Here is a 22,272-nt window from a genome sequence, read left to right on the forward strand (position 1 = left end):
TCATACTATGAAAATAAATGGATGCCTTCAGGCTGCTGGCTGTTTGACAGTGCAGAAGTCATATTTAGGCAGCATAAAAGTAATCTACATGACTCCAGTCAATTAATGTATTTAATAATGTTATTAATGGATTGGTTCATAATTAAAAAGTACATATAATTGGCCGTGTAAGACATTCCTCCAAACTTTTCTTCCGTTAATATGAAAAATCCAACCAAATCTGCCAAGTGTCCTGTATTGCATAGGTGAACATAGTCAAGTCATGGGGGGCCTCAGTGGTGTACCGGCCCATGGGCCTCTCAGTTCTTAATCCATCCTTGGTCTTATGGTCAGAGAGCCATTAACTGGATTCTTCAAAAAGGCTTTGAGTCCACACACAATGACTACGTTTACATGGACACCAGAAAGCGGGCTATTGCGAGAAAGCAGTTCCAGTATACATGCACTGTATAAGCGGCGTAATCCTGTATACATGCAGCTCAATCAGTAAGCTGCTTTCCAACAGCAACATAATTTCCCCACAACGTTTTTGTGAATAACAAACATGGTAACTTGGGAAGATTGCACTATTTTATTATCTGTTGCTTTTCTTTATTTCCAGATATTCCAGAGTTCTTTCTGTGTTTGTTTCCTAACCTTTCTATCCTGACCTGCAACGGAATTGCGCTTCAGTAGTGGGGTTTCCCTTTACATAAAACTCCGGGATTCCCTCAGTGTAGGAGTGCATACGCAAACGTGAGGGACCGTCGATATTTTACAGTGGTGTTTATAAATGGGTATAGTGAATGTACTTTTCCCACTGTACTCCCAGAAATGTTTTGTTTTCTTGTTGTTGGGCTCCACTCTATGATGTTTGTTATTTGGTCTGTTCCACGCACATGCGCACTCCTCACAAACATGTTAGAACGCCGCTGATGTGTTTACATGGCCACATAAGCAGCTGTCTTCATGAGAAACCTAGGTGTAAGGAAATCTACGTTCTTGTTTACATGACGTTTCAGAACGTCGCTTTCTGCAAAAACCCTGGAATAAACCATTTTCTTAAGTGCATGTAAACGTGGTCACTGTGACCTTTAGGTCATAAAACTAGAAATCCTGCAAGAATGGCGTCGAAATGTCTGACTTAAAGAATGCGTATCTGCTTAATTTCATCTGCTACAGAACAAAGCAGTACTTGTGAAATTGACACGGACTCCCCCAGGGTAAAAAAAAAAAAAACCTTCTCTAAGAATAAATGGAGGATCACAAAACTTAAGGAACTCTTAATTTAAGAACAAAAGGGCAATTAACCACCCTGGGAAACAGACTGATATTGTGAATTAAATCCATGGATTCCTTAACCATGTAAAAGTGTTATCATCATAACTTTTAAATAAGTTATTTTGTTTAACAGATTTGTTATAATGATGATGTTTTTGTGTTCAGATGTTCATCATGAGAGATCAGAAGGATGTAATCCACACCGGAGAACAGCAGATGCTGCAGATACCAGTGAAGATGTGTTCAGTGAAGCTGCTGGACTGCAAGAACCTGATGAAGAGGAGAGGAGAAATCAAAGTAGAGGAACAACAGACTGATGAAGATTGTGAAGAAACCACAGCAGAAGAACAACAGAGTGATGATGATGATTTTTTTCCTTCAGGTATGTTTCTTCTTGTAATGTTGTTTTACATATTCATGACAATCGACTTGTTAGGATCTGTTAGCAGATGATTTTATCACTCAAAAGTCACACTAAAAAGTTTCCCTCTATTTTTTATTGTCAGTTTAGAAGTGCTCAGTTGTCTTAAGGTACATCTTTTTATTTTTATTTTTCCAAAGTCAAAACAGTTCTGCAGGAACAGTGACTCTGGATTAGGGTTTTGCTTAAAGTCTTAATTTGTTCTTTTTAAAATCATGTCTTTTAAAGGATAGTTCAGCAGTCGATAGACAATTTAAAGTTATTTTTCAGATAATACACTTATGGCTACGATATACTTCATATGAAATCGGAAAAACAAACAAACGATGTGATGGCATTTAGAGCAAAATCTGGTCAAAAAGGTGTTTTTGAGTTCGTTTTGGTGGTTCATAACATCTCGCCTGGGCAAAAGTTTAGGAAAACTTCTAACCAGCTGCTAAGCACCTTACTACCATTGGTCCATGTCATCCACAGCCATTCACACATCTGCCTAAAGATATGCCTCTGTCATCATTCTTTTGTCTGTATTCTGAACATTAAAGGGATAGTTCACCTAAAAATGAAAATTCTCTCATTATTTACTTCCATTTAAGCCATCCCAGATGTGTATGACTTTCCTTCTTCAGCAGAACCGAAGTGAAGATTTTTTAAGAACATTTTAGATCTTTGTTTTTAACTTTAAATCATTGCTTCCGCCCACCACTGTATAGCTGTTAAAAAATGACCTAACTTTCGCGTGACGTTCATTCCTCCGACTTCTCATGTGAATGCGCCATTGCACTTGCGTCACTGATGCATCATTCCTACTGGCAGGAAGCGATAATTAAAATGAAAGTTTTAATTATCTATTTATTTTTACACAAACCTATCGATTTGCTTCAGAAGACATTAATTGATCGACTGGAGTCGTGTGGATTACTTTTATGCTGCCAAAATATGCCTTTTGGACCATCAGATAGCTAGCAACTCGATGGCACCTGTTTACTTTCATTGTATAGACAAAAAATTTTCATTTTTGGGTGAACTAACCATTTAACACTCTTCTATGCATCTGTCTTTGCAGTAGTATGTTATCATATATTACAATAACAGAGTGTAATCGGCACAGATTATGGCCGCGTATAGCATGTTAGCGCATTAGTGTCATGAATTCAAAACGTAATCAAGACAAATTAAACCTTTCCTACTGCATATAAACTCAGCAAAAATAGAAACGTCCTCTCACATTCGACTGCTTTTATTTCCAGCAAACTTAACTTGTGGAAATACATCATAGGGGATTACTGAGGGGGGAATCACCACATATGGAGCACTGAGCCCAAATACATGGGCTAACCTGAAAAGGGCCATACCACGAGTACCGGGCCTGGCAGCGTTACTCCTCTGCCGATTTCGTCACCGGACAGTGCTTAAGAAATCGAGAAGGCGTCCAGTGTTCACCAGTTGGGTGGAACTGTTATCACCTCGAGAGGGGAAAGGCGCTAATGCAAGCCATACACCCAACCGGCTGCCCGACCTTTACCTGTTGGTACCCAGTAACACTCGGTCTGAAACCGGTTCTATACAGAGGTTGTAGAACCTCGCAAAAGTATTGGGTGTAGCCCAACCTGCTGTTCTGCATATGTCTGTTAGAGAGGCGCCATTCGCCAGTATCCAGGAGGACGCAACACCTCTGATGGAGTGCGCCCGAACTCCCAAGGGGCACGGCAGTTCTTGCGATTGGTAAGCCAAAGATATGGCATCCACAATCCAATGGGCCAGTCTCTGTTTGGAGACAGCCTTCCCCTTCTGCTGTCCTCCAAAACAGACAAAGAGCTGCTCCGCTCTGCGTGCGGTCCAGACAGATGCGCAGGGCGTGAACTGGACACAGCAATGATAAGGTCGGATCTTCCTCCTTTGAAGGGAGCGCTTGCAGATTCACCACCTGATCCCGAAAGGGAGTGGTGGGAACTTTGGGCACGAAACCGGGCCATGGTCTCAGGATCACGTGAGAGTGTCCCAGCCCGAAATCCAGAACCAAGTCTGGTTGGGCCAGCACAGCGCAACCATCAGGACTTGCTCCCTATCCAAAAAGACGCTGACTACCACACCTGTAGTCACAAGTTCGAATCCAGGGCGTGCTGAGTGACTCCAGTCAGGCTTCCTAAGCAACCAGTTGGCCCGGTTGCTAGGATGGGTAGGGTCACGTTGGGTTAACCTCCCCGTGGTTGCTATAATATGGTTCTCACTCTCGGTGGGACGCGTGGTGAGATGTGCGTGGATGCCGCAGAGAATAGCGTGAAGCCTCCACATGCAAAGTCTCCGCGGTAATGCACTCAACAAGCCACGTGATAAGATGCACAGATTGACGGTCTCAATAGTCAACTGGGATGCAAAAAACACATGGAGAAGAAAAGGTGCAAATTAACTGCAAAAGGCTTGAAGAATTAAACGTGAAGCTACCAGGAACCCATTATCATCCAGTGCCACCATATTCCAGAACTGGCAGTTGGTTTTCGAGTTGCTCATCCTTAATGATAACAACCCCTCCTCCACCTTGCTGGCACCTGGCTCAAAGTGGTGCCCTGTGTCCATTAGTGATCCAGCCACGGGCCCATCCATCTGGTGCAACTTGTAAAATGATCTTTATGCAGGACAATGCTCTTTCACATGCATCCAAGTACTCCACTGCTTGGCTAGCCAGTAAGGGCGTCAAAGATGCCCAAATAATGACTTGGCCCCCTACCTCACCTGACTTAAATCCTATTGAGAACTTGTGGGCCCTTCTCAGACGTGAGATTTATAGTGAGGGAAGACAATACACCTCTTTGAACAGCATTTGGGAGGCTGTGGTTGCTGCTTCAGTGAAGGTTGATCATGAACAGATCAAGAAACTGTCAGACTCCATGGATGGAAGACTCATGGCAGACATTTAAAAGAAGGGTGGGTGAATTTATTTTTGTAATTTAGCTGCCTAATAATTGTGCACACTTATATATTCCCCTGAGAAAGAAAAAAAATCACTTTTTCTTTGTTAAACATTCAGGTTTTGAGGTTCAATAACATTTTGGATTGACTGAGTGTAATGTGTTTTGTTGAACAATAAAATTAATCTTGAGGAATACAATTTACCTAATAATTGTGCACAGTGTAGAAACTACAGTATTACTGTTATAAAACCATGGTTAATTGTATCTAAACCATGACTTCTGCTCAGATGGTTACTTCTGGATCATGGTTACTACAATATTACTATAGTAAATCCATGGTTAATTTTCATACATAATAATCAACATTTAAAATTAATACCTGGACTTTAATGCTACATGCATCAACATAAAGTGCATTTTAGACTTAACATATTCAACATTTGGAATCTGTACATCACTGTAGAAGGAATAACGTTGCTATTAAAATGGATACAAGAAGGGATGTTGTGATAATGCTGCTCGAGTATTTTAATAACACGTGGAAATTCCACATATGGCAATGAACACCCCAAGCACTTTAGTTATTGTTTCATATCTGTCAGAATTAGCACTGAGTATCTGCTTAAAAACGAAAGGGAGTCTATGCCATTTCGGCTCACCTACAGCCCAGACCCCGACCGCGGTGCCAATGCTTACCGAACTGTGATTGACGAACCATAAGGTTAGTTTTTTTTTAGTTTTTTTTTTTTACAGAGAACAGTTACACCCATAATAGCTATTCAGGTTGACTGGGTTCCAAAATGAATAGTGTAAATGTAAAATGGTCCAAGATTAATGTTGACCTAAAAGATTATTTTATTATATGATTCCAAGTTCATTTGTATTTGTATTAAATTACTGAAGGTGTATGGAGTACACATACCTTAAGAAGTATGACAAAATAATTGGAATAATTGTGAAAGCCCTAAAATATATATATATATATATATATATATTGGGCCTCATGTATTCAGATAGAAGACAAAGGCAGGCCTAATACAGTCGTAAAAACCTAACTCAAGCTCCCACCTTCCAAGTCGTAAATCTTACTGATAAAAATCGCGCCAAAATCAAACAAAGGGAGTCCAAAACAGACTACAAATCCATGAAGCCTTGCTCACTAAAGGATCGAACTCTCAACTCCTATTGGATGAGGCACACAACAGAACATCCCTCAAACATGACATCATCAGGAGTTGAAATACCTCTGAAATGCTTCCGGGATTTGCTTCCAGTGACTTTCTTTGCAGCGTGTGGACGCAGATCTTCGCTGCTCTCCGGTGCAACCTCGTGGCACAAGGAAGTAATGTCCGACTTGAAACTGTAGCCATACAATCTCCATCTCGCTGGACGAGTTGAGATTACTCTGTGTTCAACCGAATACTCTAATGGATTCGAAGGAGACCGCCGAGCGATTCGCATCTTCATCCGTTTGCCTACAGAAGTGAAGAGATTAAAGATTTCTCTTCCATCTTCAATCACGTCGACATTTCTGAGTTCTCCGCCAGCCTGCCGAGAATCAACAGCCGTACCGCCCGCTGACAGAGCGAGGAAACGGCCTCCCATCATCACCCGAGCCTCAAGGAACCGGGTCAGAGTTAAAGGACGGAGGAAAACACATTCTACCTGTGTCTTCATGCGATTCAAGTAAGAGGTTTACGTCTGGGCAGAGATAGAATATTATAGTGTGTTATTCTTTTGTTTCAAGGTTTTTGCTTGTACAGTTTACGGACCGCCATGTCCGCTCATTATTAATACTCAGGGTATTAATTATCACAAATTTGTTTTGATGTATTATGGTCCAACCAAATTGGATTGTTGTGCAATTTTGCCATTGCGGGTGAGACAGCAACTGAGTTTATCCATTAAAGAGTCAAATAACGCGGGACTTTTACGAGCCGTCCACCGTGTCTCTGAGTGATAAACTGACAGCTGTTTTCTCTCCCACTATCGCGAAATCGGTTTTAGGGCTGTCACTTAATTAATTCTCTCTCTCTCTCTCTCTCTCTCTCTCGTACTAACCACACACACACACACACACCTTATGTGTTATAGAATTATTTTTATTTCCATATCTAATCATATCACTGTTTAGTTTGTAGTCGGAAGTTTATTGACTGCATTGTATTAATTATTAATTGATATTATTGCATAAATAAACTTTTATATTACAAAGAGAAGTGTTTTGGTTTGTTTTGCATACACCTGTGTCATGCTGACGGGATGTCAGTGCTCGGATTCAAACCTTCATTCATTGTTTTTTTACTCGAAAATCGATATTCTTCGGATGTCGATTTTCCTAAGAAAACAATCTAATATTGAGACTGTTTTACTATTTGGTTATTAGTCCCTGATTTCAGGGTGGTGCCCCGTCAATGTTAATCCTTATTAATATTCTGTTGATTTTTGATAATTGATAATTATCTTTGATGATTGAATTTGAATGATCAATAAGCTAGTGTTAATTTTAATTCATGTTTCATCGATGTTAACAATTAACGATTATCTTTGATAATTGTTGATTTAAAGGATTTAAAAAAACTAACATTGATTCTCATCAATGTTCTATTGATTTTAATAATAATTATCTTTGATAATTATTAATTATTGCTAATAACCAAACTTGCTCCTAAACGTAGCACACTACATTTACTGGAGCCCCATATGAGGTTTTAATGAGTTAGATTCAATTGATTAATTTAAATATTAATTAATAACTACAGAAATAATTAATAAAATAATTATTAATTATTTCTGATAGTAACACTGATCTAAACAACCAGTAAAGCCCTACATAATAATTGGTGCCCTGTGTGAGGAATCCTATGTGCCAGTTCTGTCACAGTGTGTATGCATAAGAATCCAAAGTAATAACTTGAATCCTTACTTCAAAGTTTGGTTCTGTTTGACAATTTACTTATCAAAACTTGCCAAACATAAGCCAGTGTGGTGTGAAAGTGCTCTTAAGAGTGAATTAGGGGTTGGTAAATTTACTATAGTCTGCTTAAAACCTGCTGTTGTTATTATTTAACTCCTAACGCTTTCATCTAAATGTTACAGAGAGGTGCCAAGTCACTTCATTGACGTCCACCAAAGAGAGAACGCAGTGAAATTTGCACATTACATAACAGTAGACCGTAAGCCACAGGTCGAAGCCTCTCACCTGTGCTTTCGTGTTAGCATTATATCAACTGTAAAACAACAAGCTATCAGAGCCACTATCACAAGAGTTTTTATGGCCCCAGTAAAATGAGTCACCAGTCGCCCTGCGTGACTGGAGCTGAAGCTCCACAGAGGTTAGTCGACCCAGCACTGCAAGATGTAGTTGCTGCTGTCCTCTGTCTCTCCATAGAGGAGAGAGATAACCTTAATGGCTACAATATTAGTCGTTGTGAAGAAGCATTGCAGGAACTAGTTGATTATGTCAACAACCCGGTCGGGAAGCCAATGCGCAAAATCCTGGACCTAGTGGGCCAAATGTTCCTCCATCACCGCAGAACCCAACTGCAAACCGCCGAGCACCAGGCCCAGCCCGCCCAGCTGCAGAGCAGCTATCAAGCGGTGCAGAAGGAAAATCTCAGCCTACACCAAGAAATTAGGTGCACCCAAGCTGAGAAAGTCCAGGCACAGAAAGATAATGCCCGGATGCAGGAGGAAAACGAAGCCCTGCGCAGGCAGCTATAAACTGCCCAGCTAAAAGTAGAGTCAGATCAGGTAAGTGCAGCTGAAACACACAGCACAACATCTGACATAGAAGAGGGCCCCCTTTTTAGCGCTACGCGTAGAAATGTGCCCCTGAGAAACCCAGGAACACATGCTAGAAGCCGAGCTGCTCCTAGTAGTACAGTCTCTGACGTCCTCCAAGACACCTTTCAAAATCCTCCAGCGGCCCGCTGGTTGGATGCAGGTGCCCCTCCTTATAGTTGCCCCCCCAGTCAGTTTTCAGTCACGCCACCTTGCGTTTCAAACCGATTGATTCCACACCACGAAGGGGGGACAATTATTTTCAAGCCCAGAGTGGTGTAAGCGGCTCAAAGATCCCATTGACCAGGGAGCTGTACGCAACCCGGGGTCCACCCCCACGCGTCGACTGGACTCCTTCCCCACCACGAAGGGGAGGAAGTTGTCCTCATCGCTATAGCGATCCGAGTGACTATGATGTTTCGGATGACTCGGACGACCCGTGGTCATACTGACACCAACGCTTGCGCATCCGACAACTCGAGTCCCTCGCAGGGGACATAGAACGTTTTGACCCAAATAATCAAGATTCAAACATCGACAGTTATCTTAGAGAAATTGAGCACTGCCTAGTTGATTTGCCTTACGCTTCGTCGCGTGAAAAACTCAAGCTTATATGGAAGACCACGGTAAGGAGTGTCCATGCATTCATGGAAACGCTACCGACTGGTACACGAAACCGCTACTCGGCTCTGTGTAAAGCCCTACGCGAGGAGTATTCACTGTATATCGACGAAGTCTGCGCTACCATAGCTGCTTTCGCCATCACCCAGAAGAGGCTCGAGCCTCCACGTGAGTATTATAGATACCTGAGAACCACGTACTTCCAAGGACGTAACGAACCAGGTCTGGAGGAGGAACAAGCTTTCAAGTCTCTCATCCTTCACAACCTCCATGAGTGCGTGCGATATGACGTCACGATGCACTGCAGAATGGGCAACCCCACCATGCAGGAAATCAGAAAGTATGCGCAACTGGCACGGGAGACACACGTGCGCCCTGCCCGAGGGCACAAAGGCGACGCCAGAGCTCTGGGGATCCAAGCCTCATATGCAGACCTAGCGTTTGAAGGCAACGAAACGCCTCGCGTTAAGGTGAATGCTAGAACAGGACCCCAGAGGCGCCGATCACCCCGCCAGCAGGGTAGGCAACAGAACCAGGGGGGTGGTGACCAGACACACCCCCAGGGTCACGGCAGGCCTAAACAACAAAACGTTCGCCAGCCGAAAATAAATGCACGTTTCGAATGAAAACGCAAACAAGAAGGTGAGTGGGTAGAAAAGGTTTCAAATCCCCTCAGAGAACAAGATTTGAGAGAGGAAATGGAGGATATTAGGAGACGCTTGACTGAGTTGGTAACTAAGCTTGACGTGCTCCGTTGTTCACCAGGTCCATCGACCTCCTCAAAGGAACACGGCACTGAAACCCCGTCAGTATGACTAGACGATGTACCCCCTCCCGTTAACGCCAAAGTTTACTTTGTAGGTCAGGAAAAGGGGAACAGGGTCCAAGTTGCTCCCCAAAAACAGTCGCTCCTAACATGCCACACCCTCCTTTTCTGACCTTCTTGGGCGATCTGTTCCGTAAGGGCAACGCCTGACACATGGGTCATTCAGCTCCTATGTACTACTCAACACCGGTTCTGAAATAGTCTAATGGGTTCCAACACCTTCACAGAGGTGGCTAGAGCAAAGCTCTCCCTTGGCAAACCGTTATTGAGAGACCTGCAACGTAAGCATCACAAGCTACATGCAAGATAGGTCGTCTAATCACAAAACAGGCCTGGATTGACACCTTTCAAAGGATGATGCTAATAGACCCTGTTTACATATGTCCCATTAATACGGAACCACTGTTAGTTGGCCAGTACCTACTGAACCGATTGGCTCCTCTCATTGACTGCCGTCGTGGACACGTGGGCTCAGGTTGACATACCGAGACCACTTGGTCCAGAAAACAGTTCGCCAGCTTCAGATATACACGTCGCCATCGTAAAAAAATCCAGCAGAAACGACGACTCCAATAAGAACAATTACAGGGCCTGGGTAAAACCCTTCAGGGTACTATAGTCACTGTAAATTTGCAATCCGTTCTTATCAATAACACTTTGCACGCTTTAGGGACTTTGTCAGAGAAAACAACTTATGCGTGTATCGTTAGAGATCTAATGCAGGACCTCCTCAGGGAAATGAGTTCCTCAGTCAACAGTCTGAGTGGTGGAAGGATTCCAGCTTACCTGGTATCCCTAGACCTTGTCGAACAAATCCTTAGATCTGCTACTATCTCCGTTGTGCAACCTTCACAGATACACATGGCATATAGTTTTGGCATTGAAATTCCAATCCATGTAAATCCTCAGAACCTCAAAATAGGATTTATCCTCAATCTACCATCATAGGCAGAATATATATAGACTAAAATCTGTATTTAATGTTGGTTTTCAGAGAGGTAATGCACACATTCACCTCAAAACACCACCAACACTCACCGACCATGATGAGGACCCCTCGCTCTACCTTATCTCTAACCTAAACATGTGTACCAAGACAAAGAACATTCATTGGGTTTGTCAAAACGCAACCCCTTTGTTAGAGAGGTGACTAACTACCTCCCTGAACAAGTGTCATGGTAGCATGTCCATCAAAGATAAAGGAACAGAGACAAAGGTAGAGCGAGCAGGCAATCGCTGGCTCGTTAACACCAGCCACCGAAGTCATACGACTGCCATGATGCAGCCAGTAAACTAAGGCTACCAAACCAAACGGTGTTCTTAATGGTTCCCCAAAGAGCCACCATGCACATTGACGATATTGTCCTCCATCATCTCAACGTCGACAAAAATGACGCAGAAATTGAGATCATGGACGCATTTAGAGGTCACAGCCTCACCCTTGATGACACCCTTCAACAGCAGCTTCAGGCTGAAGGGATGAAATTAGTGAAGTTCAGTCTCAAACCGACTGGCTTGACCACTATAATTCATAGTCACATAAGCAGATTGTCATCTTACTGAGAACACCCTATCAGTTTGGTTGCCCTCTGGCTCCTCCTTAGTGGTTGGATCATCATCGCAATTATTGCACACGCCATGTACAGGTACATTCAACACCTACAGGCCAGACTGGACTCGCTTCTCATACAGCCGCGTTTTACACACCAGTCTGAGCCCATCCCACAGGTTAACCCCATCATTTCCAAGGATAAGCCTTTTAACCTTTAACCCTCCTTTCCTCTAACATTTTGTTCCTAGTAACCAATGTCAGGTTCTACTTTGATTTTGTGTTATGACCAAAGAACAACAAAGGATTGTGTTATGGTTAATGCTGTGCCTTCCAATAACTTGAAATTTTTATTTGTGATGAATGTAGTTTTAGAATTAGCTAGAAGTTCTATGCCCAGATGTGCCTCAATCTCTGTCCAGACGATAAAGCCTCTGTGAACTCTAATGAACTGTATGGACTGTGCAACCATTTCTCTTTCCTATCAGGAATACATGGATGGCATAACCCACAGGTTACTGTGAACCGACAAGAACTGTTCGGCCCTTCAGTTGCTCTAAAGATGCTGGACAACAACCAACTCTTCAGAACAAAGGGGGGAATGTTGGGCCTCATGTATTCAGATAGAAGACAAAGGCAGGCCTAATACAGTCATAAAAACCTAACTCAAACCCCCACCTTCCAAGTCGTAAATCTTACTGATAAAAATCGCGCCAAAATCAAACAAACGGAGTCCAAAACAGACTACAAATCCATGAAGCCTTGCTCACTAAAGGATCGAACTCTCAACTCCTGTTGGATGAGGCACACAACAGAACGTCCCTCAAACATGACATCATCAGGAGTTGAAATACCTCTGAAATGCTTCCGGGATTTGCTTCCAGCGACTTTGTTTGCAGCGTGTGGATGCAGCTCTTCGCTGCTCTCCGGTGCAACCTCGTGGCACAAGGAAGTAACGTCCGACTTGAAACTGTAGCCATACAATCTCCATCTCGCTGGATGAGTTGAGATTAGTCTGTGTTCAACCAAACACTCTAACAGGAGACTGCCGAGCGATTCGCATCTTCATCCATTTGCCTACAGAAGTGAAGAGATTAAAAATTTCTCTTCCATCTTCAATCAAGTCGACATTTCTGAGTTCTCCGCCAGCCCGCCGAGAATCAACAGCCGTACCGCCCGCCAACAGAGCGAGGAAACGGCCTCCCATCATCACCCGAGCCTCAAGGAACCGGGTCGGGTTAAAGGACGGAGGAAAACACATTCTACCTGTGTCCTCATGCGATTCAAGTAAGAGGTTTACATCTGGGCAGAGATAGAATATTATAGTGTGTTATTCTTGTGTTTCAAGGTTTTTGCTTGTACAGTTTACGGACCGCCATGTCCGCTCATTATTAATACTCGGTATTAATTATCACAAATTTGTTTTGCTGTATTGTGGTCCAACCAAATTGGATTGTTGTGCAATTTCACCATCGCGGGTGAGACAGAAACTGAGTTTATCCATTAAAGAGTCAAATAACGCAGGACTTTTACGAGCCGTCCACCGCGTCTCTGAGTGATAAACTGACTGCTGTTTTCTCTCCCACTATCGCGAAATTGGCTTTTGGGCTATCACTTACTTAATTCTCTCTCTCTCTCTCTCTCTCTCTCTCGTACTAACCACACACACACACACACACACACACACACACCTTATATGTTATAGAATTATTTTTCTTTCCATACCTAATCATATCACTGTTTAGTTTGTAGTTGGAAGTTGGAAGTTTATTGACTGCATTGTATTAATTATTAATTGTTATTACTGCATAAATAAACTTTGTTTATATTACAAAGAGAAGTGTTTTGGTTTGTTTTGCATACGCCTGTGTCATGCTGACGGGATGTCAGTGCTCGGATTCATTCATTGTTTTTTTCTCCCGAAAATCGATATTCTTCGGATGTCGATTTTCCTAAGAAAACAATCTAATATTGAGACTGTTTTACTGTTTGGTTATTAGTTCCTGATTTCAGAGTGGTGCCCTGTCAATGTTAATCCTTATTAATCTTATTAATATTCTAATGATTTTTGATAATTATCTTTGATGATTAGCTTATTGATCAATCAAATTCAGTGTTAATTTTAATTAATGTTTCATCGATGTTAACAATTAACGATTATCTTTGATAATTGTTGATTTAAAGGATTTTAAAAAACTAACATTGATTCTCATCAATGTTCTATTGATTTTAATAATAATTAGCTTTGATAATTATTAATTATTGCTAATAACCAAACTTGCTCCTAAACGTAGCACACTACATTTACTGGAGCCCCATATGAGGTTTTAATGAGTTAGATTCAATTGATTAATTTAAATATTAATTAATAACTACAGAAATAATTATTTCTGATAGTAACACTGATCTAAACAACCAGTAAAGCCCTATATATATATTTTAAATGTAATTTCAAAATCACGACAGCCCAAAGTATAGTATTAATCTTACACAATTCCAAGTTATGAATGTCAAACTCAGAATGAAATAAGCACTGTTGAAGTCTCACAAGTTTGAAGAACAACAAAATGGATTTAGCACGTTCTACATGTCAATGTAACTACTTGTAAATAGTACAAGTGAAGTAAACTATAAACGTAACAAAAATATAAATGCAACATAATATATGCAGTTTCAAGACATTCATTGATGGAATAGACTGAATTTGAACATGATTGAAAAGCTTAAATGTGACCAATTTGATGAAAATCTAATGCTAAAATATAATTTGTAAAATGAATATTGTTCCTACAAGGGTTACCTAGAAGGTTCCTTTAAATTTAGCTGAGAGAGAATTTAATTCATATATAAGCAAATTGGACATTGTAACAGAAATGTATCGATATTGAATCGGAATCGAATCGGGAAATCTGTATCAATACCCAGCCCTGCTGTAAACTGTAGGCTTTTTCAATGAAATGGGAATAAAACAAACAACATATTGACACTTTTTGTATTGTCTGATCAATGCTTTACTCATCTGCCACAATAACGCAATATACATTATGTCAATCTTTCGAAGGTTTTAATTTTCATCATGGAACAGTGTTGTCTCTTTTCTTCATCAGTTCTGTTAATAATGTCTGGGCTGTCTAGCTGTTGGAGGTTTGACTTCTGCTTTAAACTCAGCAGAATATTTTCAGTAGAATTTAGATGGACCACATACACTATATGGCCAAAAGTTTGTGGACACCCCCTTCTAATTAACAAATTTGGTTACTCCATTAAATCCAGTAAAGAAAAATCTTAATGTTTCTTTATGTAATGGCTTGGGCTTTGTGTTTCCATATTTTATCAACTATTTGGGGATAGCCCTTTTCTGGTCCAGCATGACAATGCCCCTGTGAACAAAGTGGGGTCCATAAAGAAATGGTTTACTGTGTCTGGCGTGGAAGAAATTGACTGGCCTGCACAAAGCCCAGACCTGAACCCCACTGATCACTTTTGGGGTGAACTGGAACAGCAACTGTAAATCAGGCCCCATCGACCAACATCAGTTCCTGACCTCACTGATGGCCTTGTGTCTGAATGAGAGCAAATCCCTGCTGCCATGTTACTACATACAGTATAGTGGAAAGCCTTCCCAAAAGAGTAGAAGCTGTTATTACAGCAAAGGGGGAAATTGATGCCTAAGGTTTTGAAATCAAATGTTCATCAAGCACATATGGTGTCCACAAACTTTTGGCCATATAGTGTACGTTCTGTGGTGTAAGCTGGTTCTGCAATTGTGAGGGAAGCTTGTTGCAAGTGATTTGCTCTGAGCTATCTTAAGCCTTGTACACACATGCAGCGACAAAGCGACTTCATATCATTCATTTTTAATGAGAGCTGGCTGTTTCCGGTGACACGAGCAACAATGACCTCTGGTGACCAAATGAGGGCGTTTCAAGTGAGTTTAGCTTTATGCAAATTATGAGCGACTTTCTGCAGCGACAACCAATAGGAGAGAAGACATGTCAGCAGAGCTCACTTCATCTGTTTCCTAGTCCAGTGCAGGCAATACAGAACAGTTAAAGTTTTTGTGAGTGTTTACACTGTTTTGTATGATTTGTCTGTAACCATATACATGGATATAATACATTTTTTTTTATTATATCAGAATGAGCAATAAAAGCTCATTCTGATTCTGATATAATAAAAATGATGCACGGAAAAGAAACGCTTGGCACTCTGAGTGAGTTTAATTCATACATTGATGGTTCATTCATCTTGTAAATGGCATGAAGCAGTGAGAACTGCTGCAGAAGTTTTTGTCAGTCTGAGTAAGTTTGATTCATAGATTTCGTACATTGATAGATCGTTCAAGGTTAATATCATTTCATTTTAATAACCAACATTTATTTAACTCCTGCCTCAGTTATACTCAGCACCTGGCTAGTTCAGAGCATAAAAACCTTTGGGGCTCGACTCATCATTGAGGGTTGAAGCCCCAAATGTTTTGCCCTAGTGACGCCGCTGTGGCCTGTTGCACAAAGCTGGTTTCAGTAGCTACCCAGGTAGGCTGAAGAAGTTGGGACAGTTTTTACCTGTGTTCATCACCATATCAACTTAAGCCACATGGCTAACCTGTTCCGGAGCAGGTTTTATTCTGAGTAAACAGATCGCACTAGATCAACTAGCTTTGTGCAACGGGCCACTGGGCATGTCATGTAATTTCGATATAAACATTTTATTTGACAGCTGATTGACACCCCTAGTGTGAATCTATGGACCTTGCACAGCAAAAATCACAAATAAATACATGTGTCCCTCTTGAACTGATTTTTGTTCATTTACTTTGTTCATTGTAGAGCTGATGGAAGTGAAAGAGGAACGTCAAGAGCTGAATGAAGCAGAGGAGAAACATGATTTTACAACTGGAGAAAAATCTTTGAGTTGCTCAAAGACTGAAAAGAATTTCTCACCAAAAAATCCTCAAAAAAGAGCAGCAAATAAATCTCTTACCTGCTCTCAGTGTGAAAAGAATTTCACATGTAAAAGATATCTTAATGTACACATGAGAATTCACACAGGAGAGAGACCTTACACATGCCATCAGTGTGGGAAAGGTTTCACCATGAAAGGCAATCTTAATTTGCACATGAGAATTCACACAGGAGAGAGACCTTACACGTGCCATCTGTGTGGGAAAGGTTTCACCATGAAAAGCAACCTTAAATTACACATGAGAATTCACACTGGAGAAAAGCCTTTCACGTGCCATCAGTGTGGAAAACGTTTTGCTTATGCAGTTTCTCTCAAAATTCATGTCCGACATCACTGTAGCAGAGAAAAGCCATTTGAATATGATAACTGTTGTAAAGCATTTGTTGAGGATTCAGACCTAAGAAAACACCTGAAAATGCACACAAATGAGAAGCCTTATAAGTGTTCTTTTTGTGGAAAATGTTTTGCACAATTGTCCTATTTTAAAGAGCACCAGAAAATTCATACCTTTGCCGGAGTTCATATGTGCTTTGAATGTGGGAAGACCTTTACTAGAGTCACTGTTTTGAAACAGCACCAAATAATTCATTCTGGAGAAAAACCTTACAAGTGCTCACACTGTGAAAAGAGTTTCACTAAGTCACAAAACCTGAAAACACATGAGAGAATTCATACTGGAGAAAAACCTTACAAGTGCTCACACTGTGAAAAGAGTTTCACTAAGTCACAAAACCTGAAAACACATGAGAGAATTCATACTGGAGAGAAACCTTACAAGTGCTCACACTGTGGAAAGAGTTTCACTCAGTCAGAACACCTGAAAACACACAACAGAATTCACACTGGAGAAAAACCGTACAAGTGCTCACACTGTGAAAAGAGTTTCTCTTTGTCACAACAACTGAAAATACACGAGAGAATTCATACTGGAGAAAAACCTTACAAGTGCCCACACTGTGAAAAGAGTTTCACTCAGTCATATAATCTGAAAATACACGAGAGAATTCATACTGGAGAGAAACCTTACAAGTGCTCACACTGTGAAAAGAGTTTCACTCAGTCACAACACCTGAAAACACACGAGAGAATCCATACTGGAGAAAAACCTTAAAAGTGCTCACATTGTAAAAAGAGTTTCACTCTTTCACAACACCTGAAAACACACAAGAGAATTCATACTGGAGAAAACTGTACGACTGCTCTTCATGTGGGAATAGTTTCAACAAAGCAAGTAATCTACATAGACATGTAAAAAAGTATTGCCCAAATAGTCACAGTTAGTGGTCAACCAATATGGGTTTTTCAGTGGCAGATACCAATAAGCTGTAGAGCATTTTAGCCAATGGCCGATAACTACCAATATACGTAATGCATTTTAACAACAGCATGTATTTCTGAAGATAAACAAAAACAAGGGAAAGTTAACACTTCTGTTTATTGGTCAAGCGAACACGGTTATTGGCCAATGACGATAATTGCAAAATGGCAAATTTTATATCAACTGATATATCGGTCTATCATTAGTCACTGTTAGCAAACATTATCTTCAGGTGATATCAAGTAAATTGTTTTAAATTCGGATAAACCCAGAGATGGAATTACTCCCAATAGAGCAGCTACATCAAAGATATTAACAAAGAACATTTAAAAAAAAAAAAAAAAAGGCTTTGGCTAAGTTCACACTGCAGCTGAATGTGGCCCAAATCTGATTTTCTGCTCAAATCAGAGTTTTTTTTTTTGTTGTTGTAAGGTTGTTCACATAACATTTTAAATATAGCCCATATCAGACACTGGTCTGAACAGTTGATGCTCATTAATGGACCAGTTCATACGGTGTCAAGAAAAAGTATTTGAAGCCTTTTGAATTGGCTGGTTTAGCATTCACAGTGCTGTGGAAAAAGTATGTGGATTTAATAACTGACCGATCCTCATTTAGCAGCAGTAACCTCAACCAAGTGTTTCCAGTATCTGCAGATTAGACCTGCACAACATTCAGAAGGAATTTTTGACAATTTTTCCTTACAGAACTGCTTTAGCTCAGCCATATTCTTAGGATGTCTGGAGTGAACGGCTCTCTTGAGGTCATTTCACAGCATCTCTATTGGGTTAAGGTCTGGGCTCTGACTGGGACTTTGTTTTTAAGCCATTCTGTAGTGGATTTACTTCAATGTTTACGGTCATTGTTCTGCTGCATCACCCAACTTCTACTGATCTTCAGCTGGCACACAGCCACCCTGACATTATCCTGTAGGATATCTTGATAAACTTGGGAATTCATTTTTCCCCTCAATGATGGCAAGCGGTCAAGGCCCCAAAGCATCAAAGCAGCTCCAAATCATGATGTTCCCTCCACCGTAATTCACCGTAGGGATGTTTTCATGATGTTATGTGGTGCCCTTTTTACGCCATATGTAGTGTTGCGTGTTCTTTCCAAACAACTCAACCTTAGTTTCATCAGTCAACAAAAAATGTTCCCAGTAGCATTATGGAGTGTCAAGGTGGTCTTTGGCAAACTTCCGATGTGCAGCAATGTTTTTGTTGGAAAGCAGCAGCTTCCTTCGTGTTCTTCTGCCATGGACACCATGCCTGTTTAATGTTTTCCATATAGTAGACTCATGAACAGAGATGTTTACCAGTTCCAATGATTCCTTGAAGTCTTTAGCTGTCACTCTAGGGTTCTTTTTTACCTCACTGAGCATTCTGCGGTGTGTCCTTTGAGTCATCTTGGCTGGACGGCCACTTCTAGGGAGAGTAGCCACAGTACTAAATCATCTCCATTTATAGAACATTTGTCTAACTCTAATTAGCTTTTGTTGACATCATTAGTCTTGGGGTTTACATACTTTTTCCAACCTACACTTTGAATAGTTGAATGATGTATTCAATTTGTACAAGAATAATACAATCATTTGTGTGTTCCTAGTTAAAACAGATTGTGTTTGTTCATTATTGTAACTTAGGGTGTGTTCACACTTGTAGTTCGGTTCTCTTGGTTCTCTTGGTCCGGACCAAAAAATAAAATTATACATTTAGTCCTGGTTCGCTTAGCGTTCACACTGGCATTTTTAACACCGAACCTAAAGATACAAAACAAAAGGCATCAGAAAAAAGTCACAACCTGATTGGACAGCTTTTATGACGTGTATTTTGAGACGGAACTTGCTGAACATCCAGAACAATGCTGGCTGCTGGGCTAAATGCGCTCGTTAGATTTATATATGTATATATGGTGGTATTTTTACCAGCCGAGAACAAACGAAGAGCTAATAAAATGTGTTCAGGAGTCAAAATAGCGGCAGGAATTCCTCCGTTGCACACACAAACAAAGATATGCTTCAAGGACAGCTGACGGCAGTTCCGACGCCTGTACCAAACTGTAATGGGCAACATAGCTCCTATGATGAGAAGAACCAGGTATGCTTGAGGTCAGTATTAGGCAAATTACTTCCTGTTATTGGTCCGTTTATACGCCTTTGGTCCATGCTGCGTTCATATATCAGTCGAACCGCACCAGAGTTCGTTTGGAAGTGGACCGAGACCCACTATTCAGGCGTTTTCGGTCCGCTTGTTTGGTGTGCACCAAGGTTCGGATGGCAGCGTTCACACTTGTTCAGATTAACCGCACTAACAGAGCAATTGCACGAGAGTTCGTTTTAATCTAACCAAACCTGCCAAGTGTGATCACACCCTTAGATGATGGTCTAACCAGATTTTAAGACAAATTTATACATACAGTTGAAGTCACAAGTTTACATATACTTTGGCCAAATACATTTAAACTCCGTTTTTCACGATTCCTGACATTTAATCGTAGAAAACATTACCTGTCTTAGGTCAGTTAGGATCACTACTTTATTTTAAGAATGTGAAATGTCAGAATAATAGTAGAGAGAATTATTTATTTTAGCTTTTATTTCTTTCATCACATTCCCAGTGGGTCAGAAGTTTACATACACCTTGTTAGTATTTGGTAGCATTGCCTTTAAATTGTTTAACTTGGGTCAAACGTTTTGGGTATCCTTCCACAAGCTTCTCACAGTAAGTTGATGGAATTTGGCCCATTCCTTCAGACAGAAAGGTTTCTAGGCCTCCTTGCTCGCACACACTTTTTCAGTTCTGCCCACAAATTTTCTACCGATTGAGGTCAGGGCTTTATGATGGCCACTCCAATACCTTGACTTTGTTATCCTTAAGCCATTTTGCCACAAATCTGGAGGTATGCTTGGGGTCATTGTCCATTTGGAAGACCCATTTGCGACCGAGCTTTAACTTCCTGGCTGATATCTTGAGATGTTGCTTCAATATATCCACATCATTTTCCTTCCTCATGATGCCATCTATTTTGTGAAGTGCACCAGTCCCTCCTGCAGCAAAGCACCCCCACAACATGATGCTGCCACCCCCATGCTTCACTGTTTGGATGGTGTTCTTCAGCTTGCAGTCCTCACCCTTTTTCCTCCAAACATAACGATGGTCATTCTGGCCAAACAGCTCCATTTTTTTTTCATCAGACCAGAGGATATTTCTCCAAAAAGTAAGATCTTTGTCCCCATGTGCACTTGCAAACTGCAGTCTGGCTTTTTTATGGCGGTTTTGGAGCAGTGGCTTCTTCCTTTGGATATAGAACTCGTTTTACTGTGGATATAGATACTTGTCTACCTGTTTCTCCAGCATCTTCACAAGGTCCTTTGCTGTTGTTCTGGGATTGATTTGCACTTTTCGCTCCAAACTACGCTCATCTCTAGGAGATAGAATGTGTCACCTTCCTGAGCAGTAGGATGGCTGTGTGGTCCCATGGTGTTTATACTTGCGTAATATTGTTTGTACAGGTGATCGTGGTGCCTTCAGCCATTTGGAAATTGCTCCCAAGGATGAACAAGACTTGTGGAGGTCCACAATTTGTTTTCTGAGGTCTTGGCTGATTTCTTTTGATTTTCCCATGATGTCAAGCAAAGAGGCACTGAGCTTGAAGGTAGGCCTTAAAATACATCCACAGGTACACCTCCAATTCAGTACACCTCCTATTAGAAGGTAATTGGCTAATTGTCTAAAGGCTTGACATCATTTTCTGGAATTTTCCAAGCTGCTTAAAGGCACAGTTAACTTAGTGTATGTAAACTTTTGACCCACTGGAACTGTGATATAGTCAATTAAAAGGGAAACAACCTGTCTGTAAACAATGTTTGGAAAAATGACTCGTGTCATGCACAAAGTAGATGTCTTAACTTGCCAAAACTATAGTTTGCTAATATGAAATCTGTGGAGTGGTTAAAACATGAGTTTTAATGATGTTTTAATGTATGTAAACTTCTGACTTCACCTGTAAATGCAGGTAATTCCAAATGGCTCACTATCTTTTTCTTGCCATTGTATTATGTGGTAAATCAAGTGCCCATGTTGAGTTAGACTGATGTAAAAAAAACAATCACATTAATTCTGACCTGGCTGTTCAGAATGAAGACACATTGGAAAAAATGTAATATGTATCCGATTTGTTTTCACATGAAAGGCTACATTCACACTGCAGCTGAATGTGGCCCAAATCTGATTTTTTCCCTCACATGTGACACAGGTCTGTTACTTGGATGACAGTGTGAACGGCCCAAAGCGCATTGAATCTGACATTTTCAAATCTGATCTGTGCCACTTCTATATGTGGTCCTAAATCAGATACAGGTCTGATTTTTTGCAATGCGACCTCAGTCTGAACAGTCTAATTGGAATTCATGCTACTTTTACATCACTCTAGATCGACATTCGTCACAATTCTGCGCTGGCGGAAGTCATACTCGGGTACTCGGCAATATGGAAGACAACTGCGAAGCTAGTCAGTGGAGGGACAGTGAGATGTTAGACCTCATAAGTATTTGGGGTGACAGCACTATCCATGCAAAACTTGAAGGGTTGTCAATCAATGACTATTGTTTTATCGCAGTGC

General features: G+C 41.0%; 3 protein-coding genes across 6 annotated transcripts in view; all 3 read left to right on the top strand.

The window, feature by feature from the left end:
* LOC127420185 (zinc finger protein 271-like) overlaps positions 1 to 20,453 on the top strand; it is a gene marked incomplete at its 5' end in the record, with an annotated part of 180,940 nt that extends 160,487 nt beyond the window's left edge. The window contains 1 exon segment of the mRNA XM_051662239.1: positions 18,063 to 20,453.
* LOC127419876 (zinc finger protein OZF-like) overlaps positions 1 to 22,272 on the top strand; it is a 200,693-nt gene that overhangs the window by 122,859 nt on the left and 55,562 nt on the right. The window contains exon 6 of one of the 4 annotated variants that reach the window (XM_051661684.1): positions 1,426 to 1,642. The exons of the other annotated variants lie outside the window; for them this stretch is intronic. Within the exon in view, the coding sequence (XP_051517644.1) occupies positions 1,426 to 1,642 (217 nt within the window). The remainder of the gene's footprint in view (positions 1 to 1,425; positions 1,643 to 22,272) is intronic. 4 annotated transcript variants of the gene reach the window in all.
* Positions 1 to 22,272, top strand: part of LOC127419881 (gastrula zinc finger protein XlCGF7.1-like) — a 380,158-nt gene that overhangs the window by 7,550 nt on the left and 350,336 nt on the right. The window lies entirely within an intron of this gene.

The sequence above is a fragment of the Myxocyprinus asiaticus genome, chromosome 29 (assembly GCF_019703515.2).
Source record: "Myxocyprinus asiaticus isolate MX2 ecotype Aquarium Trade chromosome 29, UBuf_Myxa_2, whole genome shotgun sequence".
Classification (NCBI taxonomy): Eukaryota; Metazoa; Chordata; class Actinopteri; order Cypriniformes; family Catostomidae; genus Myxocyprinus; species Myxocyprinus asiaticus.